Source organism: Peromyscus californicus, unplaced genomic scaffold, assembly GCF_007827085.1.
Source record: "Peromyscus californicus insignis strain IS unplaced genomic scaffold, ASM782708v3 Scaffold_16__1_contigs__length_79575227, whole genome shotgun sequence".
In the NCBI taxonomy this organism is placed as follows: Eukaryota; Metazoa; Chordata; class Mammalia; order Rodentia; family Cricetidae; genus Peromyscus; species Peromyscus californicus.
Window position 1 is genome coordinate 29,530,423 of NW_026294458.1, and position 18,694 is coordinate 29,549,116.

General features: G+C 41.5%; 1 protein-coding gene across 3 annotated transcripts in view; it reads right to left on the minus strand.

Annotated features, from left to right (window-relative positions):
• The window catches only part of Tmprss7 (transmembrane serine protease 7), a 35,603-nt gene extending 17,183 nt beyond the window's left edge, over window positions 1–18,420 (minus strand). For 2 of the 3 annotated variants that reach the window (XR_008218836.1, XM_052740807.1), the window contains exons 1-9: window positions 18,171–18,420; window positions 15,770–15,977; window positions 11,977–12,107; window positions 9,743–9,810; window positions 8,425–8,618; window positions 6,635–6,673; window positions 5,643–5,871; window positions 4,297–4,427; window positions 2,853–2,965 (exon numbers count right to left, since the gene is read on the minus strand). Coding sequence is in view for 2 of the 3 variants with exons in the window: in XM_052740807.1 (XP_052596767.1) it covers window positions 2,853–2,965; window positions 4,297–4,427; window positions 5,643–5,871; window positions 6,635–6,673; window positions 8,425–8,618; window positions 9,743–9,810; window positions 11,977–12,107; window positions 15,770–15,977; window positions 18,171–18,218 (1,161 nt within the window). In the remaining variant the exon portion in view is untranslated. The remainder of the gene's footprint in view (window positions 1–2,852; window positions 2,966–4,296; window positions 4,428–5,642; window positions 5,872–6,634; window positions 6,674–8,424; window positions 8,619–9,742; window positions 9,811–11,976; window positions 12,108–15,769; window positions 15,978–18,170) is intronic. The other variant, XM_052740806.1, reaches the window with a different exon arrangement.
• Between the last annotated feature and the right edge of the window lie 274 nt (window positions 18,421–18,694).

An 18,694-nucleotide genomic window follows, 5' to 3' on the forward strand; every position in this document is an offset into this window, starting at 1 on the left:
TCTGACAGATATTTTATTGTAGCTATGCACTTTTGTGTGTGCTCTAAGTGCATGATGTATACACATACTTCTTTCTAATGTGAATATAGATTGTCATCTGCTGTGGGATGGTCTGTATGTCAAAAGTGTTGCTGATTGGTCAATAAATAAATCACTGATTGGCCAGTGGCTAGGCAGGAAGTATAGGCGGGACTAATAGAGAGGAGAAAAGAAAGAACAGGAAGGCAGAAAGAGTCACTGCCAGCCACCGCCAGGACAAGCAGCATGTGAAGACTCCAGTAAGCCATGAGCCGCGTGGCAGGGTATAGATTTGTGGAAATGGATTAATTTAAGCTGTAAGAACAGTTAGCAAGAAGCCTGCCACAGCCATACAGTTTGTAACCAATATAAGTCTCTGTGTTTACTTGGTTGTGTCTGAGCGGCTTGGGACTGGCAGGTGAGAGAGATTTGTCCTGACTGTGGGCCAGGCAGGAAACTCTAGCTACAGTCATCCATAGTTATCCACTTTTGAGAGACTAGATCAGACATTTTACAGTTCTCATTTTAACACCATAATAAACCTGTTAGGTCAATAATATGATTTTCATTTTATAGAAGGAAAAAAAGCATAGCTAACAGAAATGACGAACTTTCTGAGGTTAGGAAATGCAGACCAGAGATTTAACCTCATCTTTTACTGTAGCCACTTTCTGCCCAATGTTTCATATGGTTATTGTAAACCATATGAAGGACTCATGCAGAATAGGAAACTATCTCAAATAGGCATTGGAAATTTCTATGGCAAAGATGCCTTCACATTTCCTTCACAGAGGCAGGAAACACATGACTCCCTTCCAAGCCACCCCATCATTTTCCTCCATGATATGGGGAGGGGACCTCCATGGCTCACAGTAACCCTACTGAAGGCCAGGGGACCCTTGGCTCATGTCCCTTCAATGTCCTTTCCTGTATTCATCACTCCCTTACTAGTATGATATGCCCTTCCCCTTATAAAGATGTTTTTCTTCAACACTCAACCCTCAAACTCTAGCAAAATACAAAGTAAGCCAATATTCTTATTTCCATGCTGACTAAAAATAACAACAACAGTGCTTATGGGTTTTTTATTTTAAGTCTCTGGATTATTAAAGAATCAACATTTACTTTACATCAAAGGCATTTCAAACATTTGGCAGAATTTTAGGGAAAGGTGCACTCTTTATTCTGGTCGTTGAATGAGTTTAAGAAGCTACATCTGTGTTTGGGAGGGTTGGAGAAGGAGAAAATGGTTTTTTCCCTTCCTCTTTCCTTAGTCCTTTTATTTATTGTCTCTTACTCTCTTAGCTCCTCAACCTTCTGGTCATCTGAGACATTAAGTCCTGAAAACCTGGCAGAGGGCAAGGATCTGGCTACTTATTTGTAGATGACCATACTATTGACATCAAATAACTTAATGATACTCGTCACCAGGACATGAAGTCAGTCATCGAATTTGGTTAAAATTGCAAAATCATTTGAAGTGTTAAATTTGCATGACTATGTACAAATGATCACGTGTGGAATTCCCTCCTGCCTCAGGGTCCTCACCAGCTGTTCCCTTGGCTGCAGCACTTATTCTAGACATCTGTAAGGTAGGTCCCTCTTTCCTCTCAGGATCTCTGTGAATGTTCCCCTTGGTAATGAGGATTCTCTGACTTCCTATTTAGCGACCCCTGGACGTGCTTCCCTTCACACTTCTGGCTTCCCTCCCAAGCTGTCACACCTTCTCAACTTCTTCATTTTCCCCTGTAACACTGTGTCACATGTGACAAGCTGCACACAGTTGCCCCTCAGCATCTTGGGAGGATTGGTTTATGCCCCCCCCCCCATATCTCCAAATCCATGGATACTCAAGTCCCTTCCATAAAATGCATAGGATCTGTAGAACCCACACAGATCCTCTCACATACTCTAAATATCCATTTTGTTCATAATAGCAAGTATCATGCAATAATTTTGTAAAATGCAGTTACACTCTGTTCTTTAGGAAATAATATCAATAATATGGTCCATGTATGTTCAATACAGGTCACACTCGATGGAGTCATTAACTGAATCCACAGATGTGAAGCGTACAAATAGGGAGGACTCATTGTCTGTGTAGCTTGTTAGCATATCACCTGTCTCCCCCTACTGGAAGGAACATTCCACAAAAGCCGAACTTCCTTTCTTTTTCAATTTCAGATTTTCTGTCTCTTTTAGTACTTGAGTTCCAGGCCCACAGTTATCATTCAATGGCATATTGATGAATTCAAACTGTATGTATTTGTCATTTACATCCAACCCAATTATGAGGCTATCCACTAATGATTTTATACATATGCACTAATTGATATTTTCCATTTCCATGTGCTATTAGAGTAGGAGAAAGAAAAGCAGCTTCAAGACCAAGATTTAAACAGTGAGCAATGCCTTGACAAGCAGCAGAGGGAGATGCATGCGTTTCATACAAATTCACATTTTGCTTTACTTACACACTGACTATAAATAACCTAATCAAATTTATTATTTTATTAGTCTCCATTCTGAAATAGCACTATCTGTAATAAAATAGTTATTTGATCCTGCAACAACACCTTTAGGTTTTAAAAAATAAATAAAAACAAAATAAATTGGAGAAATAAGATCAAATCAGCTGAGAGTAGCAGGTAGCGTGACAGCAGAGGATGTAGACAATGGAAAATTTCACTTTCCGGACAATGTATTTCAATAAGGCTTATATCTCCTAACATTAAGTGGTATTATTCTTAGAATTTTAAAAACAAAGTGATTTAACCATATTTTGATAAAAATAGACCAATTTTCCCCCGAGATACTGAGAAGATCTAGGCTACCTGAAATTTCCACATGCACTTGCACTTCGGAGGATAGTAGCTTGGGTAATACGGACTTGAAATTTTCCCTTCAAAGCTGTTGATTTCCTTGACCAATATCGTGTTTTCACATTCTGAAAGAAGGTATCCACACACAAGGACCCGGCATGATGAGATAAGAACATGGCTGCATGCTTTCTCTACACACGCATATTTACTCCACTAATGAACTGGCATAGTTTATCTCTTCAAAGAAAGAACACCCCATAGATACTTAGCTAATGTCAGGTCCAAAGGAAACTCCAGCTCCCCAAACTCCAAAAGGTAGTCCAGATATCCAGAAATGGGCTCAGCCTGGACTAGGGGGAGGGGGCTTTCTGGAGGTTAGATAAAAGCCAGCATTCCTCAGGAACTTGTGAAGCCAGTTCCCCTCTATCAAAAGAAGTTATGTGCCTTATCACAGGGGCCAATGACTCCCTGTGGTGCATACCAAAGCTGGTGCTGGCCTGCAGGCTCCCTTCTTACCACAAGTACCTGTTACACATTTCAAAGGGATGCTAGCATCCTAGCTCTTCTTACCTCCTACCCTACCCTAAACTGCTCCCAATTCACTGGTTTCCCTTCCCCTAGGTATTCCTTCCCCTCATAACCTTGCTATTTCCCTCTGTGTCTCCCTTTCACATCCTCTCTCTCTCTCTCTCTCTCTCTCTCTCTCTCTCTCTCTCTCTCTCTCTCTCTCTCCCCCCCCCCCCCCCGCCCTTCCCTCTCCCTCTCTCTACCTCCCTACTCTGGTCCTGCTTCTCTTGTGGCCAGATCCAGACTGCTGGCCATGTTCCATCCACTACTTCCTTTCTCTGCTCTGGACTCTTCCAGATGCCTCTGACTGTTATCTATCTTTCATCTATCTATCTATCTATCTATCTATCTATCTATCTATCTATCTATCTCTATCCTATAATAATAAAAAAAACTTCCCTTTAACCATACCATGGGGTGGTCATGCCATCAGTTTATACAGCTAACATATTTTTCTCACATTCTATATTTGTTTTACAATCCTCATTTTTGCTACAGACCTGTAGGATGTGGCCGATTTCTTTACAGCATGGTTCTGGATTCAGAGACACACCAGAAGCAGGTAAGTGGTGGCATCTGCTAAGAGGCCAAAGCTTCAGCCACAGACCTCTTCCTCCAAACTCTCAATCACATTAGTTTCCTTCTTCTCTTTGCTCTTCCACACACACTTTCAATTCTCCTTTGCCCTTTTGAGTTAACCTAATCAACATCTTTATGCTAACAGTTCTTTACTGAACTTACTATGATACCTGTCTTCTGAGTCAGGGTTCATGTCCAGTACAACTTCTTTGACTGGCACAACTAATATCACAATATAGCCTCAGGGTAGAAAGAGTACAGCATCTTCCCAAGTACTGCAAGTGACTTGTTTAAACTGGAGAAGACTTACTTTGTTCTGGAATGACTTCAAAATACGCCCGGATCCCTGACAGCCTCCGTACATAAGGAGACTTGAGTGTCACCAACATGAGATTATTTGTAGAAACAAATGACATTAGGGTTCTTGTGGGTTCACAGATTCTGCAACCAGATAACAACACGTGAATAATGGCTTGTTTCATCCATGGGCTCCATACTATACCATCTCACACATTTCTAGAGCCATCACTCAGTTCTTCTGAGTTGGTCTCTGCAGTTAGACCTTCATCAGTGGGTAGTCATAAAGTTCTGAAGCTAGAATGGAGCTGGATGAGATGCAGAAGCATTTGCCTAGAAATGACTACCAAGGATTTTCTCAGATGGCCACCCTTAGGCTCTCCTTGAGAGAAAACAGGATATAAAGATGATGTGCGCTTGGCTCCATGGATCAGCTGGATGAAAGATGCTAGACAGTCAAGCAATTACATTTATGTAAATTCCAGTGTTCTTTCCATGAAATGGTAAGACTTGTACTGATGTTGCCCCATTGCTCTGCAGTAAGGATCAAAATGAGATAATAGCTCCATATGTCTGGAAGGACGAGAAGAAGCTAACTATCACTGAGGGGAGACAGGAATGAACTTACTTTTCATTGCACAGTATATATTGTATTTGGACTTCTAATATGTATATTCCTCACCAAAATATAAATGCATATGCACACATATAAAGTATTGTGATACGTGTAAATATTATTAAAAGTAAGATAATTCACATACCCTTTTAACACAGTGCCTAAATAAAGCTTGATTGCCATCATTAGCTTATTGAATATTAAGCACCCATGATAGAAATTTACTATTAAATTTTAAAATTAAGACACAGGTAAGTACTTGTATATTTAATAAATATATATGAATGAATAGAATAAATATATATGAAAATGTAACAGGAAGTTGCTGGAGAATGAAATTGTAAAGTAATTGCTATTATTTTTTCTGGCCTCATTGTTCTCTATTAGCACCTTTGTAATTAAAGAAATTTTTAATCATTTAATGTGATCTAATCATCATAGGGTATTTATTCTCATGCTTTATTGATACAATAGACTTTACTGTATTCATAGTGAAAGTCAAATTATACAAAATATCTGACGAATTCGTGTCTCTCTTGCCCAAAGTCTTTGCTATGTGGACTTTATGAGTCTTGTGTACTAAAGTGAACGGCAAACAGAAAACCTGACAGACACTTAAAGTATCAGGGGTGTCAGGGTCAGTCTTTGACACAGTGGATACCCTTAGTTTTTTAAGTAAAGGAACTGTAAATAGAGAACAGGAAAACCTTTTTCTCCAAGCAGCTAGAGAACCTGCATCTTACCTGTACAGGGTGGCACTCCGGATTGGCAAGAGGGAGTCGTAAACAGTCAGGGAGTCAGTGATGCAGCTGTCGGCTTCCAATTGGATGGACTCAATTGAGAGACGAATCAGATAACCCACTATGGCCACTAGCTTGAAATGACACATTAGCTGTCCCGAGGTTGCAGAAATTTCCAGAGGGTAGCGGAGGGTCAGATGGTCTGCATAGAAGTATTGGGAGCAACCTTTGTCTGTGGAGAAAGAGCTGTCCTTAGTCTTGTCCACCTTTCTCTCTCTCTCTCTCTCTCTCTCTCTCTCTCTCTCTCTCTCTCTCTCTCTCTCTCTCTCTCTCTCTCTTTGTTCTCAAAGCATGACCTCTCTAGAAATCTCTACAAAAGAGTAGCGGGCAAAAACTATCATCCAGAGGACATTTGTTTTCCTTACAGTCTAGACTCCATACTCCTCTCTTTTGGTGACCAATTACTTTGAGAAACTGCCGCCACTGAACCCATACTTCAGTTGGGGTTAAATACACCTCTGATTCCATAAGGGGACACATGACCAGATTGACCAGTCAAAGAAGTTGGTTCAGGAAAGGGCACATCTGCCAATCTGTATAATGAGATTCAGCTCAGAATTCTATGGGAACTTTCATCTGTGTACTGGAGTCTTCCACTAGACTGAGAAAAATGGTCAAGCTTAAGCTTTGACTTGATACCACAATGGAAGCTACGCTTGAGAGGGAAGCCTCAACATAAGACGGTAGAGATAGAGTGTCTTGCCAACATTTCATTTTAGAACTTGGTTTCCATCACGCCTAAAGCCACCTTATTCCATATTTGTCTCAACTGTGTAATATATCAGCCTATCAAGGTTCTTTTGTGCTAAAGTCACTTATATTGCTGTCACTTGCAACTAAAAAAAAACATAAATGGATCGTATCATTAGGAAGAGCAAGTGTAGCCAGTACATATACACTCTAGTGAGGGGTAAAGAAGAAATTCACGAACTTACCAGATCCTATGGTGGAAGAGTAGTCTGACCGGAGCCCAGCTGCATTGAAATGGGATAGAAAGAAGATCATTAGTTCCAGAGATTCGTTTGTTTGGAAAATTGTTCTCAGTCCTTCTTTAAAATAATCAGACACATTGGTTATGGGTTATACATCCCAATAGTCCAGTGAGGAGCGGAGTTATCTAGGTATTTAAAGACAAACAGTGACAGCCACTGAAGCTAAGGATCCATGAAAAACATTCTATTTTATTTGCTTCCAAGCATTCAGAATTACAAATTTTAAATAATTCGAGGGTAAGAAAACAACTATATAAATAATAATTATTATTTCAGTCCTATTACTGCAATAGTAAACATAGTGTGGAATTGTCCACTAGAGATTTTTCATTTGTTCAAACCAAATATCAGCTACCTACTATACATCTAGTATATGTGTGTGCATATAATTGGTATTTATACGTGCAAAACTTATATCAAAAGACAAAGCTGCAGAAATTTTAAATAGTACCATGTTTTGCTGTCAAGACAAATGGTGCCATTGTGTTTCCATGGAGCTGAGGCACAGCCTCATTGGGAGCATTGGTGCAGGCAAGGTGACAAGGAGTAGATCGGGGGTGGGAAGATTTTAAATGCTGGCCTTTCGTGAGATAGTAAGAAACCTCAAGGCGGCTTCTAACTAACCACAGAGATTTTAAAAATAGATAATGATGGCAATGCAATGCATTTACATATTTTCCTCCTTAGTTCAATAAGGCAACGAAGATAATAAAGTGTGGTTAGTTATTGTCACACTATCCAAATACACATCTTAATTCTTAGGCCACATCCGTTTCCTGATACATTACTGCAACAAGATCTTCAACAAAGGGCACTAGACCTACCTATATAGGCAAAAAGCAGGCATCTGGCCCATTCACTTGCACATGGCGCAGGTGTACATATGATGCAACGGTTATGGCTGCATTTCCCACCCTAAATACAGATGTGCACAAGCCTCAAAAGATGGAGTCTGATTTTCACATATGTGGGCTTATTTTCACACACAAAAGTCTGTGTCACCTCAACCCCACCTTAACCTCAAAAGCCTCAAACAACGACCCCCTCAAAATGGCTTAGCACGTAAAGGCTCCTGATGCCAATGCTGGTGACTTGAGCTTGATTCTCACAGGATGGAAGGAGAGAATCAGGTTCCACAAGCTGAACTCTGGCCTACACACACGTGCCATGGTATGTACAGACACACATACAGTTTAAAATGTAGTTTTAATAAAGACTCAGGACAGCCAGTGCTCCTTTTCCCCCTCTGCATGCTCGCCTCATCTTTCCATGCTCTGCCCGTTTTCCCCACATTGATCGCTCATGTGACCTTTCTTCTATTCTCCCCCTTCACTTTGCCTAGGAAAGCCTTCTTTCTAACTTTTTCCACTCATCCAGGCACCAAACTAAGCTTTCAGTTCCCAGCAACAACACCCATAAAATAGGACAAAGGAAAAGATCAGATAAACTTCAGTGAAATTCTTCTATTCTAGAACTTCCTTCCTTAGGGACTTAGTCTGAAGGTGCTTAAGAAACACACCTTAATAAATATAATTTTGTTCACAATTCTACTTTTCAATCATACCGTGCATAACATTTAAGAATTTCCCTCACCAACGATAGCTACAACGTTCAGCTGGTCCTCTGCTCCTAGGATTGTGGAAGAGTCTATACTACAATGTTACCTCTGATAATGGTGAATACCAGAAGTGATATCGGAAGGAATGTCTAAAGGAGAATTACCCAACAATCACCATTTAGTACCACAGAGTCCATATCCACAGCCAGGCCCTGCAAGCTCCCCACAGAGGTGCGGTTTATGATGCTGGTTTGGATGGAGTCCTTCAAGATGGCCGCCACGCACTCCTCACAGAAGATGTGGCCCTTGGCATGTGGCATGACAAACACAATCCAGAAGTGGACCAGGAGACCACCTTTGTTGTTACTACTACAGTGAAGAGAGAGAGAGAGAGAGAGAGAGAGAGAGAGAGAGAGGTGTTCAAGGATGCTTCTTAGAAAGTTAACATTCCCAGAAAAGTAGAAACTGACAGATTCAAGCCCACTGAGAACACCCTTCAAATGAACTAATGTCCTTCCATAGGTTGTCTTTGGTCCTGCTATAAGAATTGGAAAGAGCATGTATCATACTCTGTGTGTTCTGATCACTGTATTGGATGTATATTCTAATCACGGTGTTGGAGTCGAGTCTAGAAGCATTACTCAATAGCTCCATCTCCACAGAGATCGCTTTAAGGGTATTAACCAGTAGTCACTTCGAATAATGACAATTCAGTTCTGCATCTCAATGTGTCTCCACACAGTATGACATCTGCTTTGTCCAATTCACCTGCTACTTTTCCAGTTCTGCAGATGTGAAAACTGGGGACAAATGTAGTTCAAAATCACACAGCGAATCACAGCTAATATGTAGCGGAGCTAGAAGCAGAGTTGGTTTTCTTTTGAAACTGGTCACAGAGTCTGCATCCCCAGTTGTACAAATACAACATGCTTTGATTGTAGAAACGTATGATGGCACTCTGTACTAGAAAACTTGGAAATAGAGGTTAAAGAAAACAAACAAGTTGATTCCCTCCAAGGCTTCTCCAAACCTTGACTCCATTCTTGGGGTTATGAGTCTCTGCAACTATATGAAGGGTAACAGAAATGTGATTACAGTATACAGAGCACAGTTTTTTGAAAAAATTATCATTTTTTCATGAGAGTCTTTTTTTTTTTCTCAGATAATCTCTAGTGGCCAGCTTGTCACTGAACATATTTGGGTAAGTAGTGGTTGTGTCTTGCTCTTTCTCCACCTTCCACCCACTGTGGTGACCATGTGTGTGACCATTTTCTCCAGATGTTCTGATTCCATCTCGGTGGAGGGAGGCAGACTTGGTAGATAAAAAACAGACCTGGTGTGGCAGCCTGGCAGATGAGTGGGTCATTGGTTTCGCTAATGGGATGTTTACCAACATCAATAGTCTCTGAATGGGGAATCTCCATCCTTCCAGGGCAGTCTGCAGGGTATATAGCTAGGATGGTAAGAATCCCAGAACGAGGGACATGCGTTACCTGACATCTGCAACCACAGACTGCTTATAAAATTTGGAGAAAGCAGATGTTGTATAAACCAGGTTTACCTGAAAATAAAGAGATCAAATGTTCGTAATTCTTTCAAACTCAGTTTCCTTAGGGCCACATTCCAACAGCTAGGAGTGGGGAAAGCAGGCCTCAAACCGAAGGCTTCTAACTCCAACCCAGACATTATCTCCTGAACTTAATTAAGTCCTTGTTTCTGAAGCGATTCTTAAAATGCTTTTATTCTGATGTGAAGAATTGTCAGTTACTCTGACCCATTTATTTATGTCTTTAAAATCTGTCATCAAGCCGGGCGGTGGTGGCGCACGCCTTTAATCCCAGCACTTGGGAGGCAGAGGCAGGCGGATCTCTGTGAGTTCGAGGCCAGCCTGGTCTCCAAAGCGAGTTCCAGGAAAGGCGCAAAGCTACACAGAGAAACCCTGTCTCGAAAAACCAAAAAAAAAAAAAAAAAAAAAATCTGTCATCAAGTTTCACTTCCGAGTTCTTCCCATTCCTAATATTAGTTTTCCCCATAGTTAACAAGTGTATTTATCGCCTGTTTCAGACCTGGTTATTCCCAAGGACAAATTCCAGTATTAGCCACAAGGCGGCGCGTGGTGCCCATAGTAAGGCCAGCCAAGTCAGCTGGTTCAAAACTTCTTAACTGGCTCTCAAAACCTTTTTCAACCAATACACCTTCTTGGTCTTTGCTTAGCTTTCCTAATGCTAAACTCATTCTCCTCTCCAACTCTAAACAAAAAAAAAACCACCCACCTAAATGTCCAAATCTTAAAAATTCTATAATATTATGAGAAAGAATATGAATAATATGACGTTTAAAATAACCATTCAGTGGGGCTGGAGAGATGGCTCAGTGAGCAAGAGCATTGGCTGCTCTTCCAGAAGACCTGGCTTCAATTCCCAGCGCCCACACATTGGCTCACAACTTCTCTGTAACTCCAGTTCCAGGAGATCAAGCATCCCCACTTGCAGGCAAAACACCAGTGCACAGAAAATAATAATAATAATTTTTTTCGTTATAAAAAAAAAAAACATGCAGCACAAAAAAATATCGCCTGAACCTACTGAGCTACATTGGTTTGGTTTCACCCTCCCTACCTAGTAGGCATCATTTGAGGCATAATTGGTGCACCTGTATTTGAGGTGAAGGATTTACTGCTGTAGCTATTGGCTGTCAGTATGATGCCATCTGAACACTGCTGTCGTTCTCAAAACCCCTCCTCATTTCTCACTGCAGTGAGGCCCCTGGCAACCCTCTGCATCGCTGCAGAAATCCAAATTAGCAGAACTCTTCCCATTCTCGCTCTGTGCCAGGAGCCCTGAATGGATTGTTTTCTTCTAGATGCTTTTAGGGAATTGTTTGAGGAAGTAATCAGAAATATGCATAATTCATGGCAGTTTTGATTTTGTATTATGTATAATGTAAAAAAAAAACTGGGGAACAGCTTAAGCATCCATTAAAAAGGGATTTGTTAACTTTGAGACTATTAACACTTGCTTTTAAAAGAATATTTGCTTACAAAGGAAACATGAGATGCAATGTTAACAGAAAAACATCACACTACAAAGATAACTGCTAATACTCCAATATTGCAATGCCCTCATGTCCTTGCAAGCCAAAATCAGACCTTTGTCTCTGGAAATGACATTGAAAAACTGATGATCTTTTTTTTAAATACATTTTTTCTAAATTTTACTAATTTTTATGGTATTTATTATTTGAATAAAAAGGACATATTGGTTTGGTTTTTGAGTTTCGGGTTTTTTGTTTTGTCGTTGTTGTTTTTAAGTGAAGAGATGGCCACTCTAAGGCTGGAATAAATGTGTGGAAATCACAAAATCAATCAGTATGTTTGAACTTCAGAACTGGAGGATATTTTAAAGATCACATGATAGTCTCTATTTCACAGAGGAGAAAAACAGAAGTTGAAAGAGCTGTCTCCTTTTAACATTATGATAGAAAGAATGTTCCAGTGAACATGGATGAAATGGAGGGTGGAAATGCAACTGTATTTTAAAACGCAGATGAACTCAATTCCCTGGTTTCCTCTGACAGCTTTCTTTTATGTGCCCTGCCCGCTATTTCCTAAACTCAGTGAGCTAGGACACTTAGGAAACCCACCCATACTCCACCCTCCTGCTCCTGCAGGCTCCACCCCCCTGCTCCTGCAGGCTCCACCCTCCTGATCCCACACCCCCAGCCTCACCACTTGCTGTACCGACTTCGCCATGGAGAGAAATTCCCGGGACTCCTTCTGCCGGTACTCAGGAAGAAACTCAATGTTGGTGATGCGGAACATCCCAACAAAATAAAAGGCGTCTTTGCTCTCTGTTTTACCTGCAAAACAGGAGAGAAGGCAATGAGGAGATTGGGGCAGCTAAGCAACTCCTAATGCGTGTTGGCAGGAGTCCCCTAAAATGATTTCATCTTAGGCACATACATACTTCAGTGCATCATACATAACCTGTGGAAGTCAAAACAGACTTAGTGACATCTCTTCCATTATCGTGGCTCTTGACACAGTCTACCCTTCCTGTCTGCTACTGGTAAATACTTAAAAGCAAGGTTTAAAGGTAAAAACTAGACTTCTTGGACTTTGCTCTACTGTCTCTAGAGAGTTAAGAGCATACACAGTTTTCATGAGTTCCATGTCTGCAAGCTGTAAGGTGGTAAAACATGTACCATCACAGTCTGGGGAACAGTTAGCATGATGAGGAAAGAAAAAAAAAATCCCCTGACTCTTGGGAGCTTCCATTGAGCTGACTTGGATGCCTAATGTTCAGTAGTGAGCCCACGCTTCTGCTCTGTCCAACATATGGAGCACTTACCTTACCAGCATGACCTTCGACTCAGCATGGCGTCACTCCCACTCAAATCTGCTCTGGGAACTGTAAGACTAGGTTTCTTGGCATGAATTTTGCTGACAGATGGACAGAGACAAGGCTGGCCGCATCTGCATGGACTCAGGATCCATGAGAATAAGGAAATGGCTGGGAGAATTGGAGTTTAGTCCTCTTGCACCCCACTCACAATATTAGGGGTTGAACACGTGCTAGGCAAGCACTATAGCACCAGACCACAGTCACCTCTTCGTTTCCAAGGTCTCTCTCCTCTTTCACAGCTGCCCATGGATTATTTTAATATGTATTTATTAATGCATGCCTTTACTGCAATGCTCAAACTCGGGGCCTAGCACATGGAGTCAAGGGATTGCCACCGAGCTATATTCCCATCTATTGGTCTTTCAAGATAATCTCACAAGAACAGCCCAGACTGTCCTTGAATTGCAAGTCTCCCTGCCTCTGACTCTTAGGTGTTAAAATTACAGTCATGTGCTGCCATGCCAGGCTTCTCACAGGGCTTTGCAACCCCGTTCTCTGTGACAGTCACCCCTGGGCAGCCCTTTCAAGCTCTCGGAGGGAGGGAATGCACAGTAAACCATTGTTTACCTCAGCCCCCAACATAGTAAATTCTGGGCTTACTTTTGGACCTCAAGACGTTTGGTGGGGAAGAAAAAGATGGAGGGGCGTGGAAATGAGAAAGAGAATATTCTCGTGTTAACACAAGGCCCACCATCAGGTGAGGCTAAACAAAAGATGGTCTGATTTCAAAGATGAAATCTACAGGAGCGACAGAAATCAGCCCTCTTCTAGAGTCTATTTGGGGTCACTTGGGCCAAAGCAAGTGAGTGAGGCTATGAAAGGATGGGGAATACAGGGTAAAGGCAGGAAGTATGTTTTGGGAGGACACATTTTGGTCTTCTGTTTGTTGGGCTTTGATCATTATTATGTTCCCGACTTTGGCTCTCGCCTCACCCCATGGTGCCTCACCATTATATTTATTTAATACTTTTAGCTCAGGCCAGTGCACAAGACCCTTGCTGGTTTCCCTGATTAACTGTCTGCCTCAGTTCTCACTGCCACTTTCTATGACCAAATTGGATATGTCAAAAATAACCTGTTTTCTATTGAATAATTCTTACTTATTCAAACAAGTTTTCTTTTGTTTCCTATTGCTATTCTGTCTCCACCAAATGACCCTCTCTTTTTTATACCAATAAGCTACTTCTGTATAGTGTTATTTAATTATAGAGTATTGCAAACATGTCAGTTGGCGTGCCAGGAAACTATGGGCTATACATACTCTGTGTTCATATGAAGTGTATTGTCTTCATTGCTCATTGTCTTAACTTGCCCTGTCGGTCTATAATCTCCATGGATTCCGAAATGGTATCTGGCTTACCAGTCTCATGCCTATCACAGAGGTCAACTCACCTTGGCACTCCCACAATGTATCCAGTGAACTTTCAGGAGACCGATCTGGAAGCCTTCCACCTCTAGACCCATTGGGTGTCCCACTCCAATAATGACAAAGTAATCCCTTCAGAATGAAAACATAACCCACATCCTTTCCTGAGTACCAACTTGTGGGCTTTTCAAAAGTAGAAAATGCATCAGTAAGCATTCTGAAGATTGCCTGGGTACTTAGATTATGCCAAATTATTGAGGATCAATTTATAAGGATAAGCAAGTGACCTACACTGCTCAAGAACATTCATGAATTCTTTGCCCAGAGTTCTCCTGCCTTACAATCACATTTCAATATCTTTGACAACAGATATAGGCAAACTGATTCTCAACTCAGCATTTCTGACACCAGTTGTGCGGGTTTTGTCTCTGCATCAAGCAACTCTCCAATTCTCTGCAGATCGCAATGGGTATTCAATGACTGTGTAACTTACGCTGACTACACAGTTGCTGCCTCATTCCCACAATGCCGTTCTGGCCTTAGATGTCAATTACAAGTAGTGTACCCCTAAGTAATCCATGTTACTTCTATAAATCAGGGGTTCCCACAACCCTCTCAGCTGCGATCACTTGTTAAGACATTTTGTTGTTATTTACTCATTATTTATGGCTTATTACATATGATCCTATGAAGAACACAAATGAACCATTAGGTGTGCAGCCTGGGCAAGCCTGAGCCAAGAAGCTCCTCTCCATGCTGGGCTAGAATACAGAGCCTCTCATCAAATTCACCAACTCAAAAATGTTCAACGACATGATTTGTAGGTGTTTTTATGCATGTCCTATTTTGAAGGTGTAATTGATTAAATCATTAACCATTGATGATCAAATTTAGTCTCTAGCTTCTCTCCTCTTTCCAATATGGTCTAGAATTGAAAGATACAGCCTGGTAATGACATGTTTCCTTCTGTCTTCTGGACACTTTCAGGTACCAGTCATCTCATCAATATTAGAAAAGCAAAATAAAAAAGCAATGTTCTTAGAAGTTCTGTATTAGCAACTAAGAACTAGACCATGATGAAAAACTGTAACAAAAGACACTCCCATCTACTATCATTTAGGAAGTTATAAGAATATCAGACGCCCTGTATCAGAATCCATGGGCTGAGACCACATATTACGTGCTATGAAGTGTACTTTATGTCAAATGCATTACACACAATGGGAACACCAATGCAAGTCAACCAGGATGAATTACTAAGTACTCAGCAAGAAAGAGCCTAGTTGTCACATCTGCCCCCAAAGGATCAATCAGATTGACAAAAGCCTAGCTACAGAGGTAAAAACAGAACTGGGAGACAAAGGTGTTTACATGAAAGGGGGAGCCGGAAATTTAAGGTTGCCTAGTAACAGGCTGTGGGCGGAATGAGGAAATGAAACAACTTAGTGTTCCATTCATTTTTTTAAAAGCTACAAATGCATCGCATTTATGAGTGAGCCAGCTCCCCCTGGGCATCCTCCACAGCTCCCTTCCCATCCCTCATCCCTCCTCCTTTTGTCCCCCCATGGGAAGGAAATGGTAGTGATGAAGAAGAAATGGCGGAGTGCTCTAGCGGCTTTCCCCTTAAACTCCATTCTTGAGAGCTGTGTGTGTGTCTGGGAAAGAGGAAAATTTTACCAGAAGTACCCAGAGACGGAATAAGCCTGCTAAGAACTCACCCTGCCCCCAAAGAAACTTAAATTTTAACTTACTGATATAGAGCCACAGAAGTGTCCAGGCTGTGACTGCCAGGATGAATAAAAACACCGTGAAGAGAATGATCTTATTTTGAACATTCCAAAGGGGAACTTTCTTCTTGGGCTGCTTGCGAGGCCTGGGTTTGCCAATGGGTTTTCGAGGTAGTCTTCTCCCTGGTAGCTTCCCTGGGACACTGACCACCTGAATGGAGATGTTGGATATCTTTCAAAGAAAAGACGAATTATCGATTAGAGGTCATCTCAAACGTAGGTGGAGCGACTCATGCAGGAGAAATTGGTGCTAAAAGGCCCATCAGTCAAGCCTGTGTGAGTGAAGTAAGTGGTTTTCAGGCAGTTACAAAACGGAGCGCAGAAAGGCTAGACATTAGGGCTCAGTGAGTAAAAGTGTTTGCTAGCAAACCTGATTCTTCCAAACGAGCGGTTCTCCACCTTCCTAATGCTGTGACCCTTCCATTAAATCCCTCGTGTTGTGGTGAGCCCCAAGCATAAAGTTATTTTCCTTGCTACTTCATAACTGTCATTTTGCTACTGTTACGGGTCATAATATAAACATCTGTGTTTTCTGATGATCTGAGGCTACCTTTGTGAAAGGGTCACTGGACCCCAAAGGGGTTGTGACCGACAGGTTGAGAACCACTGCCCTAAACCCACAAAGGCAGAAGGAGAGAACAATTCCTGCAAGTTATTCTCTGGCCACACATGCACACTCACGCATGCACTTTCTTTTGAAAGAAGAAACTAGACGTTGTACCAACCATAGAGTGTACCTTCCAGATCCTCACCAACCCTATTGAATGAAGCCCGGGAGCTGAGGCCTGACTGCGTAGAGCCCAGCAGACAAAGGGGTCTAAAGGTTGGGAAGAGGGGAAAGGACTGTGGTGTGAGGTGCCTGGGTTGACACAGCCTTCCCTGTGTATTTTTTTAGGGTGTTCGTTTGTTTTTAATTCGAGTTTCAGAAGGGATTGGGTTCCGGGGGCATTCATTTTATGAGACAAGATCTTACTAAGTAGCTCTAGCTGCCTGTGAATTCACAGTTCTCCTGCCTGTGTCCTAGGTGTTGGGATTCCATGAATGGATTATCATGCCCAAATGTTTTATACGGCTTTTAGATGCTTGTATTATTCTGCTTTTCTCTTGTACTCTTATTATTTCTGTCTGGTGGCGAGATTGGAAATAAGAATACAAGTGAATTCTCACAGGAATATATTGATTTTCTCTCTGTTGCTCTCTGAGCGTGGGTTAGGGAGAAAACCTAAAGAGGCGTGTGGTGATTTGTGCAGGCCTGGAGGACGGGACGCCAACACGATTGCTTTGTCCCTGACGGCCGCTGAACTGATTGGTGACTCAGTTTCTCGATCATAAATAAGAGAAGAATTTTAAACTAAAGCAAGAAGGAATGAAGCAGATGACTCATTGGCTGGTCAAATTGCTGGGTTGTGTGCATCCTGCTGCTTGAAAGGGGGGAAACTACATTATTGAACTGTTTCCCCTCCTCCTCTTTTATTCCCTCCTCTGCCTTCTGTCATCCGATGCTGTGAATTCTTTAATAATGCATCCGAGAGTTTAGCTTCTTAGACAAAGAGATTTATGCATGTCAGGGTAACTAAACGCCAGTGATGAAATAACTTTTAAACACACATTCTTTTAAAGGGAGCAATCCAGGGGAAAAAAAAAGATAATGAAGAAGGAACCTCCCAATAGCTGTGTCATAGTTTTCTCGTCTGTCACCCTCCTTCTCTTTCCTTCAGAGTGCCACGTCTTCCAGTCTTTAATCCTGCCAGTTAATGGGCTAATCTGGGGCCAAGTACACTTTGCATTATTCATGATGCCCTCATTCTTTTTTTGGCAAACATCCTTGTCAACCCTTGGAATGACATGTTGCCCATATCTCTCACAGTGACCCTGAACTAGACAGACTTCACTGAATGTGGTTTCTTGAAGGGGCCAGTTTATTCTTCTGGAAAGAAAATAAACCACTGTCAGATGAGTTAAATGTGGTGCCAAGCTACTTTTAAGCGTAGCATAACTCCAAAGGAGTAAAAGAAATGAGCAGAAATGCCAACACATGTAGACCATCAAGGCTCAAGCTGGATCTTTAAGAACCAGAACACATTATAGGCAGTCTCAGTTAGCACTACTGATTAAAGTTTAAAGTGGAATTTACGTAGAGATCAGTACAATTTCCTTGGAGTTTTCTAAAAACAGGTACTAATTAATTACCAACTACAGTCTTTCAAAACAAGCTCACATTCAACAAAATCTATTAAGTACTGCAAAAAAAAAAGTATTTGTTTTTGTCCTCTTTATTTTTACAGCCACATGAACCCATTTCACTAATAGGGTCAACAGTACACAGTGTTCAAGTAAGAGTGAGGACTTCCCACATTGCACTTACTTTCAGGTCTGAGGATTTGCAGGAAGCATCACTGTTTTCTTTGTCCATGTTCAGGCTTCTGTGTGTCCATCCAGTGTTCACTCACTTCCCTACATGCTCGCTTGAAAAGAATTGAGAGACAGTCACTGTGTTCCGCTAGCTTACAGAGGCCTGGAGTCAGCTTACCTCCCCGGGTCCAGTTCAGAAACTGAAGCTGTCTCTCTGCTTCCCTGTAAAGTTAAAGGGACCTAGCACTCAGTGTTTCCCCCACCATGAAAGGTTTCTGAATGTAACTCTTTGATGAACCAAGGGCTCAGTTCCCTACCAGAAACTCAATCCAGCAGTCTAAACACATTGATAATTGTCATTCAGGTTGAGATTAACCAAATATACATTTTCCTATTGTCGTCTGTGTGTCCTCATCTTAAAAGTAATTTCAGAACGGTCACCCTGCCCTTGCTTTTCCTATCTGCCTTCTTCAAAGTCTATAGACCAACCTCATTTGCTCAGACTATCAGAGGGGGGTTATTCTATTGTTGTTAAGA